The sequence below is a fragment of the Scyliorhinus torazame genome, chromosome 9 (assembly GCF_047496885.1).
Source record: "Scyliorhinus torazame isolate Kashiwa2021f chromosome 9, sScyTor2.1, whole genome shotgun sequence".
In the NCBI taxonomy this organism is placed as follows: Eukaryota; Metazoa; Chordata; class Chondrichthyes; order Carcharhiniformes; family Scyliorhinidae; genus Scyliorhinus; species Scyliorhinus torazame.
This window is the reverse complement of record NC_092715.1, coordinates 24,721,977-24,741,076: the sequence shown is the minus strand read 5'-3', so window position 1 is coordinate 24,741,076 and position 19,100 is coordinate 24,721,977. Positions and strand designations below refer to the sequence as shown.

At 51.9% G+C, this 19,100-nt stretch overlaps 1 protein-coding gene across 6 annotated transcripts in view; it reads right to left on the bottom strand.

Moving 5' to 3' along the window:
- Positions 1–18,652, bottom strand: part of LOC140429121 (hepatocyte growth factor activator-like) — a 128,908-nt gene extending 110,256 nt beyond the window's left edge. For 2 of the 6 annotated variants that reach the window (XM_072515715.1, XM_072515716.1), the window contains exon 1: positions 18,431–18,648. In XM_072515715.1, coding sequence (XP_072371816.1) covers positions 18,431–18,493 — 63 coding nt within the window. In that variant the 5' untranslated portion in view covers positions 18,494–18,648. Of the gene's footprint in view, positions 1–18,430 lie in introns of all 6 variants that reach the window. The other 4 variants (XM_072515714.1, XM_072515718.1, XM_072515713.1 and 1 more) reach the window with 4 other exon arrangements.
- Between the last annotated feature and the right edge of the window lie 448 nt (positions 18,653–19,100).

The window sequence follows — 19,100 nt, the reverse complement described above, 5'->3', positions numbered from 1 at the left end:
ACTACCCTGTTGCTTTCGCTCCTACCCAGAATCATCTTTGCAATCCTTTCCTCTACATCGCTGGAACTTTTTGGAGGCTTATAGAAAACCCCTAACAGGGTGACCTCTCCTATCCTGTTTCTAACCTCAGCCCATAGTACCTCGGAAGATGAGTCCCCATCTAGCATCCTCTCCGCCACCGTAATACTGCTCTTGACTAGCAGCGCCACACCTCCCCCTCTTTTGCCTCCTTCTCTGAGCTTACTAAAACACCTAAACCCCGGAACCTGCAACATCCATTCCTGTCCCTGCTCTATCCATGTCTCCGAAATGGCCACAACATCGAAGTCCCAGGTACCAACCCATGCTGCCAGTTCCCCTACCTTATTTCGTATACTCCTGGCATTGAAGTAGACACGCTTCAATCCACCTACCTGAACACTGGCCCCCTCCTGCGACGTCAAATCTGAGCTCCTGACCTCTATACTCTCATTCTCCCTTCCCCTAAAACTACAATCCAGGTTCCCATGCCCCTGCTGCATTAGTTTAAACCCCCCCCAAAGAGCACTAACAAATCTCCCCCCCAGGATATTTGTGCCCCGCAGGTTCAGATGTAGACTATCCTGTCTGTAGAGGCCCCACCTTCCCCAGAAAGAGCCCCAGTTATCCAGAAATCTGAATCCCTCCCGCCTGCACCATCCCTGGTGTTTGGCATCTTTGAATTTGTCTATATATGTTGTTTCTGGAACAGACCTCTTCATTCACCTGAGGAAGGAGCAGCGCTCCGAAAGCTAGTGACATCGAAACAAACCTGTTGGACTTTAACCTGGTGTTGTAAGACTTCGTTAGTAAACCACGGTTCTCTTGTTCGACCACTTCCTCCCTGCCTGACAGGTACATACTTATCAAGGACACGCAGTAGCTGTTCCTTGAACAAGTTCCACATTTCCATTGCGCCCATCCCCTGAAGTTTTCCCTTCCATCCGATGCATCCCAAGTCTTGTCTCATCGCATCATAGTTGCCTTTCCCCCAGATATAACTCTTGCCCTGCGGTATATACCTATCCCTTTCCATCACTAAAGTAAACGCAATGGAATTGACTAACAATGTCACCCCTCCCCTCTTTTACCACCTTCCCCGAGCTTACTGAAATATCTAAACCCCGGCACCTGCAACAACCATTCCTGTCCCTGCTCTATCCGTGTCTCCGAAAAGGCCACAACATTGAAGTCCCAGGTACCAACCCATGCCGCAAGTTCACACACCTTATTCCGGATGCTCCTGGCATTGAAGAAGACACACTTTAAACCACCTTCCTGCCTGCCGGTACACTCCTGCAACTTTGAAACCTTACTCATGACCTCCCTACCCTCAACCTCCTGTATGCTGGAGCTACAATTCAGGTTCCCAAGCCCCTGCTAAACTTGTTTAAATCCTCCCGAAGAGCATTAGCAAATTTCCCCCCCAGGATATTGGTACCCCTCTGGTCCAGGTGTAGACCATCCCGTTTGTAGAGGTCCCATCGACCCCAGAATGAGCCCCAATTATCCAGAAATCTGAAACCCTCCCTCCTGCACCATCCCTGTAGCCACGTGTTCAACTCCTCTCTCTCCCTATTCCTCGTCTCGCTATCACGTGGCACGGGTAACAACCCAGAGATAATAACTCTGTTTGTCCTGGATCTAAGTTTCTACCCTAACTCCCTGAATTCCTGCCTTACATCCCTATCCCTTTTCCTACCTATGTCGTTGGTACCTATGTGGACCATGACTTGGGGCTGCTCCCCCTCCCCCTTAAGGATCCCGAAAACACGATCCGAGACATCACGCACCCTGGCACCTGGGAGGCAACACACCAACCGCGAGTCTCTCTCGTTCCCACAGAACCTCCTATCTATCCCCCTAACTATGGAGTCCCCAATGACTAATGCTCTACTCCTCTCCCCCCTTCCCTTCTGAGCAACAGGGACAGACTCTGTGCAGAGACCTGTACCCCATGGCTTACCCCTGGTAAGTCGTCCCCACCAACAGTATCCAAAGCGTTATACTTGTTACTAAGGGGAACGACCACAGGGGATCCCTGTACTGGCTGCTTCCTCCCAGCCCCTCTGCCGCGCTTTTTAAATCTCTGCTCCGACTCTCAGCTCCAGCTCTTTTTAAATCTCCGCTCTGACTCTCAGCTCCCGCTCTTTTTAAATCTCCGCTCTGACTCTCAGCTCCCCCTCTTTTTAAATCTCCGCTCTGACTCTCAGCTCCCCCTCTTTTTAAATCCCTACCAGGGAGGCAAAGGCCAGAACGTCGGCCTCTTTCACCCCGTGAACTCCCGGATCTTCTGACACTCCAAAGATCACTACCTCCGGACTCGGCACCACTCTTGTGTCTAGCACCCTGGACATTGCTTTCGCAAAATCCTGCCAAAACATGTGGACATGGTTTGCTGGGCTTCCCGCACACCTCGCACATCTATCTTCTACTCTGAAAAACCTGCTCATCCTCGCCGCTGTCATGTGTGCCCGGTGTACCACCTTAAACTGTATTAGACTGAGCCTGGCACATGATGAGGTGGAATTAACCCTGCTGAGGGCGTCCGCCCACAGACCCGCCTCTAACTCCCCACCTAGCTCCTCCTCCCACTTGCCCTTCAGTTCCTCCACCGGGGTCTCCTCCGCCTGCAACAACTCCTGATCGATATCCGACACTTTCCCCTCCCCACCCAGATACCAGAGACTACTCTGTCCTGTATCCCCCGTGGCGTCATCAGCGGGAAAGCCAACACCCGTTTCCTCAGAAAGTCCCGCACTTGTAAATATCTGAAACCATTCCCCGGCGGCAGCTTGAACTTGTCCTCCAGCGCCTTCAGACTGGGAAAACTCCCGTCTCTGAATAGATCCCCCATCCGTCTAATTCCTGCTCTCTGCCAACTCCAGAACCCGCCATCTATCCTGCCCGGCGCGAACCTGTGGTTATTACAAATCGGGGTCCAGACCGACGCACCCTACACCCTCTTGTATTTCCTCCACTGCCCCCAGATCCTCAATGCCGCCACCACCACCGGGCCGGCGGGAACGGCAGAGGTGCCGTTACCAGCGCTCCCAAACTGGCGCCTTTGCATGACGCCGCCTCCAACCGCTCCCATGCCGACCCCTCCCCCAATACCCACTTCCTGATCATCGCTATGTTCGCCGCCCAGTAGTAGTTGCAGAAGTTCGGCAGCGCCAACCCACCCTCCCCTCGACTGCGCTCCAACAGCATTTCCTTCACCCGCGGGATTTTATTCGGCCACACCAAGCCCAAAATAATCTTGTTCACCCGCTTGAAAAAGACCTTAGGGATGAAGATGGGGAGGCACCGAAAGACAAACAGAAATCTGGGGAGGACCGTCATTTCCACGGTCTGTACCCTCCCCGCCAACAATAGCGGGAGCATAGCCCATCTTTTAAAGTCCCCTTCCATTTGCCCTACCAGCCAGGTTAGGTTGAGCCTGTGTAATGCCTCCCATTTCCGGGTAGCGAAAGATCCTCTCTACCATCCTGAGTGGCAGCTCCTTCAGTCTCCCTCCTGCCCCCTTGCCTGGATCACGAACAATTCACTTTTTCCCATGTTCAATTTGTACCCAGAAATCCTGCCAAATCCCCCCAAGGTCTGCATAACCTCCCCCATCCCCTCCACCGGGTCCGAAATGTACAAGAGCAGATCGTCCGCGTAAAGCGAATCCCGATGTTCCACCCCCTCCCCGAACCAGCCCCTGCCAATTCCCTGATGCTCTCAGCGCCATGGCCAGCGGCTCTATAGCCAGAGTGAACAGCAACGGGGAGAGGGGGCACCCCTGCCTCGTCCCTCGGCGTAGCTTAAAATACCCCGACCCCGGTTCGTGCCCTCGCTCGCTGCAGGCGCCTGGTAGAGCAATCGCACCCAGTCGATGAAGCCCTCACCAAACCCAAACCTTCCCAGCGTCTCCCACAGATACTCCCACTCCACCCGATCAAAAGCCTTCTCCGCGTCCATCGCTACCACCACCTCCGCCTCCTCTCCTTCTGAGGGCATCATAATTACATTTAAAGCCTCCGAACATTAGCATTGAGCGGTCTACCCTTAACAAATCCAGTTTGGTCCTCCCCTATCACCCCCGGGACACAGTCTTCTATCCTAGTGGCCAAAATCTTAGCCAGCAGCTTAGCATCTACGTTCAAAAGCGAAATCGGCCTATATGACCCACATTGCTCCGGATCCTTCTCTTGTTTAAGAATGAGTGAAATCAAGGCCTGCGACATTGGTGGGGGGAGGATTCCCCTCTCTCTAGCCTCGTTAAAATCCTCACCAGATTTCCGGGTGCGGCGATGACCAGCTAAGTCGCACGTTTCGGCAGCTCCCGGTGGAACGGACTTTTGGGCTCTTAATAGGAGCCCCAACGGCAATTTTAACGGCTAAAAACACTGTGTGGGAAACCAGAAGGGAATCCCCCCTGGACACGGATGGAAAAAGGAGAGAAAAGTGGCCAGATTGCGGTGGATCCTCTAGAGCAGCGGCCAGGAAGGCAGGCACAAAGCAAGATGGCGTCGGAAGGTGGCAGTTTAACATGGGGCCCTGACCAACAAGAGTTCCTGCGGCATTGTGTGGAAGAACTCAAAAAGTAGATGAAGAAGGAGCTGTTGGCCCCGATATTACAGGCAATTGAAGGGCTAAAGGAGGAGCAAAATGACCCAGGAGCAGGAGCTTCGGGTCGTGAAGGCAAAGGCTGCTGAGAATGAGGACGAAATACAGGGCCTGGTGGTGAAGACAGAGATGCACGAGGCACAACACAAAAGGTGCTGGAGAATAATGCGAGGAGGAAGAATTTAAGGATTCTTGGTCTTCCCGAAGGTGCAGAAGGGGCGGACGTCGGGGCATATGTGAGCACGATGCTTCACTCGTTAATGGGATCGGAGGCCCCGACGGGCCCGTTGGAGGTGGAGGGAGCTTATCGAGTTATGGCGCGAAGACCGAGGGCTGGAGAAATTCCTCGAGCCATAGTGGTGAGATCTCTCCGATATAAGGACAGAGAGATGGTCCTCAGATGGGCAAAGAAAACCCGGAGCAGTAGGTGGGAGAACGCGGTGATCCGCGTATATCAAGATTGGAGTGCGGAGGTGGCGAGAAGGAGGGCGAGCTTTAATCGGGCCAAGGCGGTGCTGCACAAAAGGAAGGTTAAATTTGGAATGCTGCAGCCGGCAAGACTGTGGGTCACACATCAAGGTAAACACCACTACTTTGAAACGGCAGAAGAGGCGTGGACATTTATTGTCGAGGAGAAACTGGAACAAGCGGGCTAGAAAAAGAACGTTTGGGACAAAGTGGTGGGGTGATTACGTGGGGTGAAGGGGGGGGAAATGGGGGAAGAGATGATTTCCGAAGTTGTTAATCCTGCGACCCTGTAACTTTTCTCTCTTCCCCATGTCGTGGGGGAGTGGGGGTGGAGGATGGGGAGCTGGGGGCGCCGGCCATTGGGGGCGGGGCCAAATGGGTAGCACGGGCTTTGTTCCCGCGCTATGGTAACCATGGCGGGAACAGGGAAGCAGGAAGGAGGGGGTCTCGCACAGTGGGGGCCGAGGTCACGGGGGGAAGCCGAGGTCGGCCAGAGTTTGCTGACTTCTGGGAGCAACATGGGGGGTGCAATTATGCTAGAAAGGGATAGAGCCGGGGGGCGGGGGGGGGGGGGGTTAACTGGGTTGCTGCTGCTGGGGAGAAGGGGGAGCTGGTATGGGGTGGGGTGGTCGGGGCGGGAGGGCGCCGTTGGGGGGAGATACGGCTACGTGGGAACCGGGTGAGGAGCTGGATTGAAAAAGGAGATGGCTAGTCGACAAGTGGGGGGGGGGGGGGGTAAAGAGCCCCCCAACCCGGCTGATCACGTGGAATGTGAGAGGGCTGAACGGGCCGATTAAGAGGGCACGGGTACTCGCACACCTAAAAAAACTTAAGGCAGATGTGGTCATGCTGCAGGAGACGCATCTGAAACTGATAGACCAGGTCAAAATTCGCAAGGGATGGGTGGGGCAGGTGTTTCATTCGGGGCTAGGGGGGTGGCTATATTAGTGGGGAAGCGGGTAATGTGTGAGGCAAAGACCATAGTGGCGGATAGTGGGGGCAGAAACGTGATGGTGAGTGGCAGATTGCAAGGGGAGGCGGTGGTTTTAGTGAACGTATATGCCCCGAACTGGGATGATGCCAATTTTATGAGGCGTATGTTGGGACGCATCCCGGAACCAGAGGCGGGAAAGTTGGTAATGGGGGGAGATTTTAATACGGTGCTGGACCCAGGGCTGGACAGATCGAGGTCCAGGACCGGAAGGAGGCCGGTTGCAGCTAGGGTGCTCAAGGACTTTATGGAGCAGATGGGAGGAGTAGACCCCTGGAGATTTGGTAGACCTAGGAGTAAGGAGTTTTCGTTTTTCTCCTATGTCCACAAAGTCTATTCACAGATAGACTTTTTTGTTTTGGGAAGGGCACTAATCCCGAAGGTGACGGGGACGGAGTATACGGCTATAGCTATTTCGGACCACGCTCCACATTGGGTGGACCTGGAGATAGGGGAGGAAAAAGAACAGCACCCACCCTGGAGAATGGACATGGGATTATTGGCAGATGAGGGGGTGTGTTTAAGGGTGAGGGGGTGTATTGAAAGGTACTTGGAACTCAATGACAATGGGGAGGTTCAGGTGGGAGTGGTCTGGGAGGCGTTGAAGGCTGTGGTTAGAGGGGAGCTGATATCTATCAGGGCACATAAAGGAAAGCAGGAGGGTAGGGAAAGGGAGCGGTTGTTGAAAGAACTTTTGAGGGTGGACAGGCAATATGCGGAGGCACCGGAGGAGGGACTGTACAGGGAAAGGCTACATGTAGAATTTGACTTGTTGACTACGGGTAAGGCAGAGGCACAATGGAGGAAGGCACAGGGTGTACAGTACGAATATGGGGAGAAGGCGAGCAGGTTGCTGGGCCACCAACTGAGGAAAAGGGGAGCAGCGAGGGAGATAGGGGGGGTGAGAGATGAGGAGGGAGAGATGGAGCGGGGAGCGGAGAGAGTGAATGGAGTGTTCAAGGCATTTTATGAAAGATTATATGAAGCTCAGCCCCCGGAAGGGAAGGAGAGAATGATGTGCTTTCTGGATCAGCTGGAATTTCCTAAGGTGGAGGAGCAGGAGAGGGCGGGACTGGGAGCACAGATTGAGACGGAGGAAGTAGTGAAAGGGATTGGAAGCATGCAGGCGAGGAAGGCCCCGGGACCAGACGGATTCCCAGTGAAATTCTATAGGAAATATATGGACTTGCTGGCCCCGCTACTGATGAGAACCTTTAATGAGGCTAGGGAAAGGGGGCAGCTGCCCCCGACTATGTCAGAGGCAACGATATCGCTCCTCCTAAAGAAGGAAAAAGACCCGCTGCAATGCGGGTCCTATAGGCCCATTTCCCTCCTGAATGTAGACGCTAAGATTCTGGCCAAGGTAATGGCAACGAGGATAGAGGATTGTGTCCCGGGGGTGGTTCATGAGGACCAAACTGGGTTTGTGAAGGGGAGACAGCTGAACACAAATATACGGAGGCTGCTAGGGGTAATGATGATGCCCCCACCAGAGGGGGAAGCAGAGATAGTGGTGGCGATGGACGCTGAGAAAGCATTTGATAGAGTGGAGTGGGATTATTTGTGGAGGTGCTGAGGAGATTTGGCTTTGGAGATGGGTATATCAGATGGGTACGGTTGCTGTATAGGGCTCCGATGGCGAGTGTGGCCACGAATGGACGGGGGTCTGATTACTTCCGGCTCCATAGAGGGACGAGGCAGGGATGTCCTCTGTCCCCATTATTGTTTGCATTGGCGATTGAGCCCCTGGCCATAGCATTGAGGGGTTCCAGGAAGTGGAGGGGAGTACTCAGGGGAGGAGAAGAACACCGGGTATCTTTATATGCGGATGATTTGTTGTTGTATGTGGCGGACCCGGCGGAGGGGATGCCAGAGATAATGCGGATACTTGGGGAGTTTGGGGATTTCTCAGGGTATAAATTGAACATGGGGAAAAATGAGTTGTTCGTGTTGCATCCAGGGGAGCAGAGCAGGGAAATAGAGGATTTACCGTTGAGGAAGGTAACAAGGGACTTCCAGTACTTGGGGATTCAGATAGCCAAGAATGGTGGTTCTCCCGAGATTCCTCTTTGTGTTTCAGTGCCTCCCGGTGATGGTCACAAAGGCTTTTTTTAAGAGAATCGAGAAAAACATTATGAGTTTTGTGTGGGCCGGGAAGACCCCGAGAGTGAGGAGGGGGTTCTTGCAGCGTAGTAGGGATAGGGGGGGGTTGGCACTACCGAGCCTAAACGACTATTACTGGGCCGCCAATGTTTCAATGGTGTGTAAGTGGATGGGAGAAGGGGAGGGAGCGGCGTGGAAGAGATTGGAGAGGGCGTCCTGCAGGGGGACTAGCCTACAAGCAATGGTGACAGCGCCGTTGCTGTTCTCACCGAAGAAATACACCACAAGCCCGGTGGTGGTGGCTACATTGAAGATTTGGGGGCAGAGGAGACGGCATAGGGGAGGGACGGGAGCCTCGGAGCGGTCCCCGATAAGAAATAACCATAGGTTTGTTCCGGGGAGAATGGATGGGGGATTTGGAGCATGGCAAAGAGCTGGGGTAGTGCAACTGAGAGATCTGTTCGTAGATGGGACGTTTGCGAGTCTGGGTGCGCTGACGGAAAAATATGGGTTGCCCCAAGGGAATGCATTTCGGTATATGCAACTGAGGGCTTTCGCGAGGCAACAGGTGAGGGAATTCCCGCAGCTCCCGATGCAGGAGGTGCAGGATAGAGTGATCTCAGAGACATGGGTGGGGGATGGTAAGGTGTCGGACATATATAGGGAAATGAGGGACGAGGGGGAGATCATGGTAGATGAGCTGAAAGGGAAATGGGAAGAAGAGCTGGGGGAGGAGATTGAGGAGGGGCTGTGGGCTGACGCCCTACGTAGGGTAAACTCATCGTCCTCGTGTGCCAGGCTAAGCCTGATACAATTCAAGGTTCTACACAGGGCGCATATGACTGGAGCACGGCTCAGTAAATTTTTTGGGGTAGAGGATAGGTGTGGGAGATGCTCGAGAAGCCCAGCGAATCACACCCACATGTTCTGGTCATGCCCGGCACTACAGGGGTTCTGGGTGGGGGTGACAAAGGTGCTTTCGAAGGTGGTGGGGGTCCGGGTCGAGCCAAGCTGAGGGTTGGCTATATTCGGGATTGCAGAAGAGCCGGGAGTGCAGGAGGTGAAAGAGGCTGATGTTTTGGCCTTTGCGTCCCTAGTAGCCCGGCGCAGGATATTGTTAATGTGGAAGGAAGCCAAACCCCCGGGTGTGGAGACCTGGATATACGACATGGCAGGGTTTATAAAGTTAGAGCGGATCAAGTTCGTATTAAGGGGTTCGGCTCAAGGGTTCACCAGGCGGTGACAACCGTTCGTCGACTACCTCACAGAAAGATAGAGGGAATGGAAAAGAAGAAGACAACAGCAGCAACCCAGGGGGGAGGGGGGGGGTTGGGGGGGGGGGGGGCAGGAGGAATCGGACGGACTCTCAGGGATGTCATTGTATATGTATAGACACTTGTTATAGGTAATGTATATTGGACTGTTGGATTGTATCTTTGGAGAGTAACTATTTTTGACAAGGCAGTTGCCACTCAGTTTTGTTTCTGTTTCTGTTTATATATTATTTATTTATTTGTTTAAAATTGGCCACGATTATTTATATTGCTTTGTTGTTGTTCAAAAGAAAAACTATGTACTGTTATGTTTGGCCACAAAATTCTGAATAAAATATATATATTTTTTTAAAGTCCTCACCAGCAGTGGGCACAGCATCTCAGAGAACTTCTTCTAAAATTCCACCGGGTAACCGTCCGGCCCCGGAGCCTTGCCCGACTGCATGCCCTCCAGTCCTTTAACAATTTCCTCTGCTTCAGTCGGGGCCCCCAGCCCCTCGACCAGGTCCTCCTCCACCCTCGGAAACCTCAACTGATCTAGGAATCGCCTCATCCCTTCTGCTCCAGCCGGGGGTTCCGACTCATATAATTTGCTATAAAATTCTTTATAGACGTCGTTCACCCCCCCTGGGTCCAAGGCCATGTTACCCTCCCTATTCTTTACTCTCCCAATCTCCCTGGGCGTCTCTCTCTTCCTAAGCTGGTGCGCCAGCATCCTGCTCGCCTTTTCCCCATATTCGTAGACCATCCCCCTTGCCCTCCTCAACTGCTCCACCGCTCTCCCTGTGGTCAACAACTCAAACTCCGCCTGTAGTTTCCGAGGCTCCCTCAGGAGCCCAGCGTCCAGGGCCTCCGCATATCTCCCATCCACTCGAAGTATCTCCTCCACTAATCTCTCCCTCGCCGCTTGTTCCTCCTTTTCTCTGTGGGACTGAATCAAAATTAGTTCCCCTCTTCCAACTGCTTTCAGAGCCTCCCAAACCACCGCTGCTGATACCTCTCCCGTGTCATTTGTATCCAGGTAATTCTGGATGGACTTATTCATCTGCCCGCAGACCGCTTCGTCCGCTAACAACCCCACATCCAGTCTCCACAGCGGGCACTGCCCTCTCTCCTCACTCAACCGCAAATCCACCCAATGCGGGGCATGATCAGAGACTGCAATCGCCGAATATTCCGCCCCCGCCACCTTCGGAATTAGCGCCCTGCTCAGAACAAAGAAATCAATGCGAGAGTAAACTTTATGGACATGAGAAAAAAACGAAAACTCCTTCGCCCTCGGCCGCTCGAATCTCCAAGGGTCTACATCCCCCATTTGCTCCATAAAACCCTCAACTCCTTCGCCGCGGCAAGCCTCCTCCCAGTCCTGGATTTTGACCGGTCCAGATCGGGATCAATGACTGTGTTGAAGTGATCAGGTTGTGAGACTCCAAGTCCGGGATCTTACCTAACACCCGCCTCATAAATCCCACATCGTCCCAATTCGGAGCATATACGTTCACGAGCACCACTCGTACACCCTCCAACTTCACCATTATTTATCTACCCCCTTATCTGCCACAATTCTTCCAGCCTCAAACGCCACTCGCTTACTGATCAATATTGCTACCCCCCTGGTCTTTGAGTCCAGCCCAGAGTGAAACACCTGACTAACCCGACCCTTTCTCAATCTCGTCTGGTCTCTAATCTTCAGATGTATCTCCTGAAGCATTGCCACGTCTGCCTTCAGCCCCTTTAAATGCGCGAAAACGCGAGCCCTTTTGACCGGCCCATTCAAACCTCTCACATTTCACGTAATCAGCCTGGACGGGGGGCTGCCCCCCCCCCCCCCCCTGCGGACTAGCCATAACCTTTTTTTGGCCAGCCCCGAGCCCACGCCCCCCGCTTCCCCGAGCTCCCCCATGAGCAGCAGCCATTCCCGACCTCCCATTTGTTCCCCAATAATAGTTCCTCCCCTGTCAGCAAAGCAGCCTCCCCCCCCCCACAACAGCACCCGAAACCTCATTCCCCCAGGTCAAGCACCGACTTAGCACTTTCTCACACCCCACTGCGCTTCCGAGAGTCAGCTGACCCATGCTGACCCCGATAACCCCGCCCCTGGTGCCAAACAGTCTGACTCCCTGTTGTTCGAACCCCTCTCCCTACATGAATAAACCATTTAACAACATCGCATTCCGCAGTAAGTAAACAATCTCAAGTAAAAAGAAATTAACATAAACCAATGAAGGAACAATCACTTGAAACAAAACCCAATCTCCCACAGAATAGCACCAGCTTCAGGGCCCCCTCCCCACTCCGCATCAAATCCCTGCAAAACAAAGCACCCTCCAACCACCACCCCAGCCCAATAATTAACCCAAAACTACATACAATCTTGTTTGAAACGATACAAAAATTACGAACCACTGCCACATAACTTCTTCAAGACTTAAGTGTCCTTTAAGACGTCCCTACATCGTCCGGTGTCTCAAAGTAAAAGTGCCGGTCTTCATGCGTAACCGCGCTGGATACAACATCCCGAATTTCACCCCCTTCTTGAAGAGGATCGCTTTCACCCGATTGAACTCAGCACGTCTCTTGGCCAGCTCCGCTCCCAGGTCCTGATGGATGCGCACCTCGCTCTTCTCCCATCTGCTGTTCCGCTTTTTCTTGGCCCACCGCAAGACAAGTTCTTTGTCCGAAAAACGGCGGAAACGCACCACCATGGCCCTCGGCGGGTCATTCGCCTTAGGCTTCCTTGCGAGGGCTCTGTGCACCCCATCCACTTCCAGGGGCCGAGAAAACGCCCCGGGCCCCATCAGCGTCTCCAACATGCCCACCACATATGCTCCTGCATTCGACCCCTCAATTCCTTCAGGGAGACCAACAATCCTTAAGTTCTGCCTCCTGGACCTGTTCTCCAGGTCCTCCAGCTTCTCCTGCATTCTCTTGTGGCGATCATCTAGCAGCACGGTAGCCTTGTGGATAGCACAATTGCTTCACAGCTCCAGGGTCCCAAGTTCAATTCCAGCTTGCGTCACTGTCTGTGCGGAGTCTGCACATCCTCCCCGTGTCTGCGTGGGTTTCCTCCGGGTGCTCCGGTTTCCTCCCACAGTCCAAAGATGTGCAGGTTAGGTGGATTGGCCATGATAAATTGCCCTTAGTGTCCAAAATTGCCCTTAGTGTTGGGTGGGGTTACTGGGTTATGGGAATGGGGTGGCAGTGTTGACCTTGGGTAGGGTGCTCTTTCCAAGAGCCGGTGCAGACCTGATGGGCCGAATGGCCTCCTTCTGCACTGTAAATTCTATGACTTAAAACTCTATGACCTCGACTTTGTGCTCCAGCACGGTTAGATAGCCCTCCTGGCTAGATAACGTCAGCTCAATCTCTTGTATCGCTTTCCCTTGGGCCGCCTGATTCAATACCACTTGATCGATCGCAGCCTTGATCGGGTCCAGTGTTTCCTTTTTCAGCTCAGCGAAACAGTCCTTAAAGAACGTCACCTGCTGCTCCTTAGACCACTGAGCCACCGCTCCCTGGTCCTGACCCTCCGCCATGCTGCTCCGCGGTACCAGCTCCGACTGCTTCGCTCTGTCCGGGCTGAGTCTTTTCACACGGCCACTTCTAGTCCAATTAGCCATACATCGGAGAGGGAATCCTTCTTAATATTGCCCACTTCACCGATCTATCCCGTACAGTCCGAGAAAAATCGGGAAAAAAGGTCTGAAAGTCCGTTCCAGGCAGGAGCTATCGAATGTGCGACCTACTCCTCCATGGCCGCCACCGGAAGTCCTGGCAGCATTTTCAATGCCCAGGACCAGCATGTGTGCAGGAAGTGTCTCCATGTGTAACTCCTAGAAACATTTTGGAGCTGGAGCAGTGGCAGGGCACATTGTGGGAACATCTGTCTGACGGAGAGTATCATGGATAACACATATGGAGAGGTGGTCATGCTGCAGGATAAGCCTCCACAGGCAGGAAGGGAATGGGTAATCACCAGGAGAGCAAGAGGGCTGGACAGGCAGTGCAGGAATCTCCAGTGGCCATTCCCCTGCAAAACAGATATACCGCTCTGGATACTGTTGGGAGGAATGGCCTCTCAGGGGAAAGTAGTAGCAGCCAAATCCATTGCACCATGGTTGGTTCTGCTGCCGAGGGGAGGAATAAAAAGTGTGGGAATGTAACAGTTATAGGGGATTCAATTGTAAGGGGAATAGACAGGCATTTCTGTGGCCGCAAACAAGACTCCAGGATGGTATGTTGCCTCCCTGGTGCTAAGGATGTCCCGGAGTGGTTACAGGACATTCTGGAGGGGGAGAGTGAACAGCCAGCGGTTGTGGTGCACATTGATACAAACAGCATAGGTAAAAAAAAAGGGATGAGGTCCTAAAAGCAGAATGCAATGAGTTAGGAAGTAAGTTGAAAAGTAGGACCTTAAAGGTGGCGTTCTTGGGATCACTGCCAAGTGCCACGTGCTAGTCAGAGGAGAAACAGCAGAATGTTTCAGATGAATACATGGCTGAAGAGATGTAAGTGCAAGAGAGCGAGGGTTTCTGATTCCTGGGGCATTGGCACCGCTCCTGGGGGGGGGGGGGATCTGTCCAAACTGGACGGGTTACACCTGGGCAGGACCAAAACTGATGTCCTAGGTGCAATATTTGCCAGAGTGGCTGGAGAAGGTTTAAACTAAAATGGCAGGGGTGGGAAATTCTGCAAGGTGTCAGAGGAGGGGGGAAACATGAAAAAGAACAAAAGACAGAAAGGGGAATAAGAGGAATTTCTTCAGCCAGAGGGTGGTGAATCTGTGGAACTCTTTGCCGCAGAAGGCTGTGGAGGCCAAATCACTGAGTGTCTTTAAGACAGAGATAGATAGGTTCTTGATTATTAATAATAATAATAATCTTTATTGTCAGAAGTAGGCTTACATTAACACTGCAATTAAGTTACTGTGAAAAGCCCCCTAGTCGCCACATTCCGGCACCTGTTCGGGTACACTGAGGGAGAATTCAAAATTTCCAAATTACCTAACTGCACGTCTTTCAGGACTTGTGGGAGGAAACCGGAGCACCCGGAGGAAACCCACACAGACACGGGGAGAACGCGCAGACTCCGCACAGACAGTGACCCAACCCAGGAATCGAACCCGGGACCCTGGCGCTGTGAAGCAGTGCTAACCACTGTTTCACGGTAACTTCAATTGCAGTGTTAATGTAAGCCTACTTGTGACAATAAAGATTATAATAATAATTATTATTATTGTCATATCTGAATGGCTATAGATTGAGAGCAGGAATGTGTAATGAGACGTGGGTGTCCTCGTACACCAATCGCTGAAGGTAGCACGCAGATATGGCAGGCAGCAAAGAAGGCTTTGCGATGGTGTGAGGTGTAAAATCCCACCTCCGATTATGTAATTTTACTCTGGGTTGCTATTTGTCCTTTTTCATAACTAACCAAACCTTATAAGCTATGATCACTATTCACTAAATGTTCCCCTGTTGACATTTGACCACCTTCATTCCCCAGAACCAGTTCCAGCAATATCTCCTTCTTCATTGGGATAGAAGCATACTGATGTAGAAACTTACTCTGAACACATTCCGCAAATTCCTCCACTCCTCTTTTCCCTGCACTATTACTATTCCAGGCTAATTTGAATAATTAACGTGCTCCCTCATAACTTCCCTTTTATAGATGACACAAAAATGTGAACTGTGAGGAGGATTGTGATAGGCTGACTAGAGCAGGCATTGTCAAACTCGGAGGCGGGTGTCGGGAGGGTCGGGGAGCCATCCGTTGCGGAGCTCCCGATCGCGCAACAGCCGCAGCAGCTGGCTGTTAATAATGCCGGCTGCAAGCGGCCTTCAAAATGGCCGCGAACATGTAAAACAAATGCGGCCACACTGCGCCTGTGCGCCGATGATCTGGCACGCATGTGCAGTGCGCCCGCATTTTTTTTTAAACGGTCACAGCTTTTTGTTTTACAAGTTCGGGGGGGGGGGTTTATTCATTTTATTCATTTATTTTATTCATTTAATTTTTTTTTTTACAAGTTCGGGGGAGTTTTATTTGATAAAACGTTACAGGAAATATATGCCGAACTTTGGACAGATGGAGACTCCATAATTTCTGACACTGGAAGGCTTCACCTTCATCCAACAGGTTCCATTGGAGGAGCGTGTACGAGGGCCAAAGGGACCCAAAACCATTTCCTCCATTTCTGTCAGCAGCAAACAAGGTTTAGAGAAAATGCTAGGTCACGCAGGTCGGCCAGCGTGGGCTGCGAAGGTCGGCCGGCGTGGGTCGCGAAGGTCGGCCGGCGTGGGTCGCGAAGGTCGGCCGGCGTGGGTCGCGAAGGTCGGCCGGCGTGGGTCGCGAAGGTCGGCCGTCGTGGGTCGCAAAGGTCGGCCGGCGTGGGTCGCGAAGGTTGGCTGGTTGGTAAAAGTGGGTCCCCGGAAAAAAAGTTTGAAGAACACTGGACTAGAGGAATGAGTGGACACATTGCAGATTGAATTTAATGTGGAGAAATGTGAATTGATATAATCTAGTAGGAAGAATGAGGATAGGCAGTATAAAATAAAGGAGGCAATTCTAAAGTGGATGCAGGAGCAGAGAGATCTGGGGTATATTTGTACAAATCACTGAAGGTGGGGCTGCACGGTGGCGCAGTAGTTAGCACTGCTGCCTCAAGCCGCTCAGGACCAGGGTTCGATCCCGGCCCTGGGTCCTGTCCGTGTGGAGTTTGCACATTCTCCCCATGTCTGCGTGGGTTTCACCCCCACAACACAAAGATGTGCAGGCTAGGTGGATTGGCCACGCTAAATTGCCCCTTAATTGGAAGACATAATAATCGGATACCCCAAATTTATTTTAAATAAGAGAAAAAAGTCACTGAAAATGGTTATAAAGCCAAAAGGGATCCTAGACTTTATAAGCCAGCATGGACAGGATGGAACGAGTGGCCTCCTTCTGTATTCTAACCGTCCTATGATACTGTGATTCAATAGGAGGCACGGTGGCACAGTGGTTAGCACTGCTGCCTCACAGCGCCAGGGACCCGGGTTCAACTCCAGCCTTGGGTCTGTGTGGAGTTTGCACGTTCGCCCCGTGTCTGCGTGGGTTTCCTCCGGGTGCTCCGGCTTCCTCCCACAGTCCAAAGATGTGCAGGTTAGGTGGATTGGCCACGCTAAATTGTTCCTTAGTGTCCGAAGATGTGCGGGTTATGGGGATAGAGCTGGGGAGTGGGACTGGATGGGGTGCTCTATCAGAGGTTCAGTGCAGACTTGATGGGCCGAATGGCCTCCTTCTGCACTGTAGGCAGTCTATGATTTCCCTGCAAATCTGCTCCTTTCCCACCAGTTGTTGGCCTATCGGATACACCTAGTGATATAATGCTACCTTGGTTAGTCCATTACTCCAACTGGGGCCGGTTTAGCTCAGTTGGTTGGACAGCTGGCTCGTGATGCAGAGCAAGGCCAGCAGCATGGGTTCAATTCCTGAAGGCCCCGTCTTCTCAAACCTGCCCCTCGCCTGAGGTGTGGTGACCCTCAGGTTAAATCACCAGCAGTCAGCTCTCCCCCTCAAAGGGAAACAGCCTACAGTCATCTGGGACTATGGCAACTTTACCGTACCTTTTATTCCAACCACATAAATGAACCTATCCAGCTGCCCCTTCACTGCGTCTCTGCTCTTCACCTCAACTAGTCTTGGTATGAATCGGATTGATGCCCTTCCCGGCCTTTCGATTTCTGCTATTGATAAATCTTCAACAGCCACGTGTGATCATGGATTTCATATTCCACCCCTGGCATGAAACCACATCTTCTCATCTCACCCATTGTCCTTGTAATACCAGTCCCGAAGTTATGTATTATTTCACAATCTTACGCAACACTAAACTCACAAACAATCTGTTTCGGATGTGACATCTGCTCACTCGGGTGGATGTCAAAGATCCCACAGCACTACTGGAAGAAGAGCAGGCACAGTAGCACAGTGGTTAGCACTATTGCTTCACTACGCCAGGGCCCCGGGTTCGATCCCGGCTTGGGTCACTGTCTGTGCGGAGTCTGCACGTTGTCGTGTTGTGTACTCTGGGATAACACAGGTTGAAACTGGATGCAGCTTTAACCAATAGATACTCCAGACCTTGAAGTTATTTCAATCTGATTTATTGAACCAGGAGCACAGTTAGCACAGTTCTCTATGGGTTCGACTCTCTGCTAACCTAAGTGTGGTTACTCTGCCTGACTGAACCAGACTAGCTCTTAGCCACGTGCTGGAGGTGTGATACTGTACATACACCCTGACTCACTCTGTAGATGTTCATCAGTGGAAAGAGGCGGAGTGTGAGTGCCTCGTGTCTTTTATAGTGAGTGTCCCACCCCTGAGTGCCCTGTTGCTCATTGGTCATGTCCTGTTCTCTGTGTTCATTAGCTGCCTGTCTGTGCCTGCCGGTCTATCATTATCTGCATGTCTGCATATCATGACACATGACCCACGTCTGTGTGGGTTTCCTCCGGGTGCTCCGGTTTCCTCCCACAAGTCCTGAAAGAAGTGCTGTTAGGTGAATTGGGCATTCTGAATTCTCCCTCCGTGTACCCGAACAGGCGTGTGGCGACTAGGGGCCTTTCACAGTAACTTCATTGCAGCGTTAATGTAAGCCTACTTGTGACAATAATAAAGATTATGAGGCGAGTTCTCCCCCCCCCCGATGTTCTTAAGCAACGTCACCAAGACGAACAGGTGATCCAGCCATTTCTTACATTGCTGTCTCCCGGGCCTTGCTGTGTGAAAATTGGCAGCCATTTCTCCAGAATGACAAGGAGTAGTAGACTCCAGAGAAGTGCTTCATCCGCTTTTAGAATATCCTAAGGCTGTGATGTGCGCTATACTAGTGCAAGATCTTTTTAAGGTACAGTCAATAGGTTGCAGTAAAGATTGTCCCAGAGACACTGTACTGAGAGAGTAAAGACAGACATACCTGTCCCACCAATCCTCCAGCAAGATAGCAGCAAAGTAGAATCACTGATGGTTGACTGTGCATGGCGTCCTGGACACGCTCAAATCTCACTGATTTCTGGTAACTCCAACACCTGGGCAGACCCACACTCAGGGCCAACTCGGATTCCTGACCACCAAGAGGTCAGGTGGTTTGTTGAAAACCATTTGACCCAGTTACAATCACAGTTCTAACGGGAGGGGGAGTCGCAGAAGCACTGCTGGCGTTTTCTTTTTCGTTGATCATTAACTAGACAGTTGGCAAACCAGCTGAAACGAATAGCAGAGTTTCAACATCGAAAATATCACACTGGTCTTTTCAGTAAAACAAACACCTGAATCACCGGGGACAGAATCTTCTGGAAACCTCGTGGTTGGCTGGTGACACATTAACAGCAATAAACCATGTTGATAAATTTGATTCAGAGGAACATCCCACAAAGCTTCACAGAGGAGTGATCAATGAAATTATTTCTAAACCAAAGGAGAGATTACCAAGCATCTGAAGCATGCAAGGACTTGTAAACTGCGAGGTGTTGAATTAGCGTACAATACAGTAATAGTAGCAGACCATTCAGCCCATTGTATCTTTGCCAGCTCTATGGTTAGCACTGTTGCTTCACAGCGCCAGGGTCCCAGTTTCGATTCCCGCT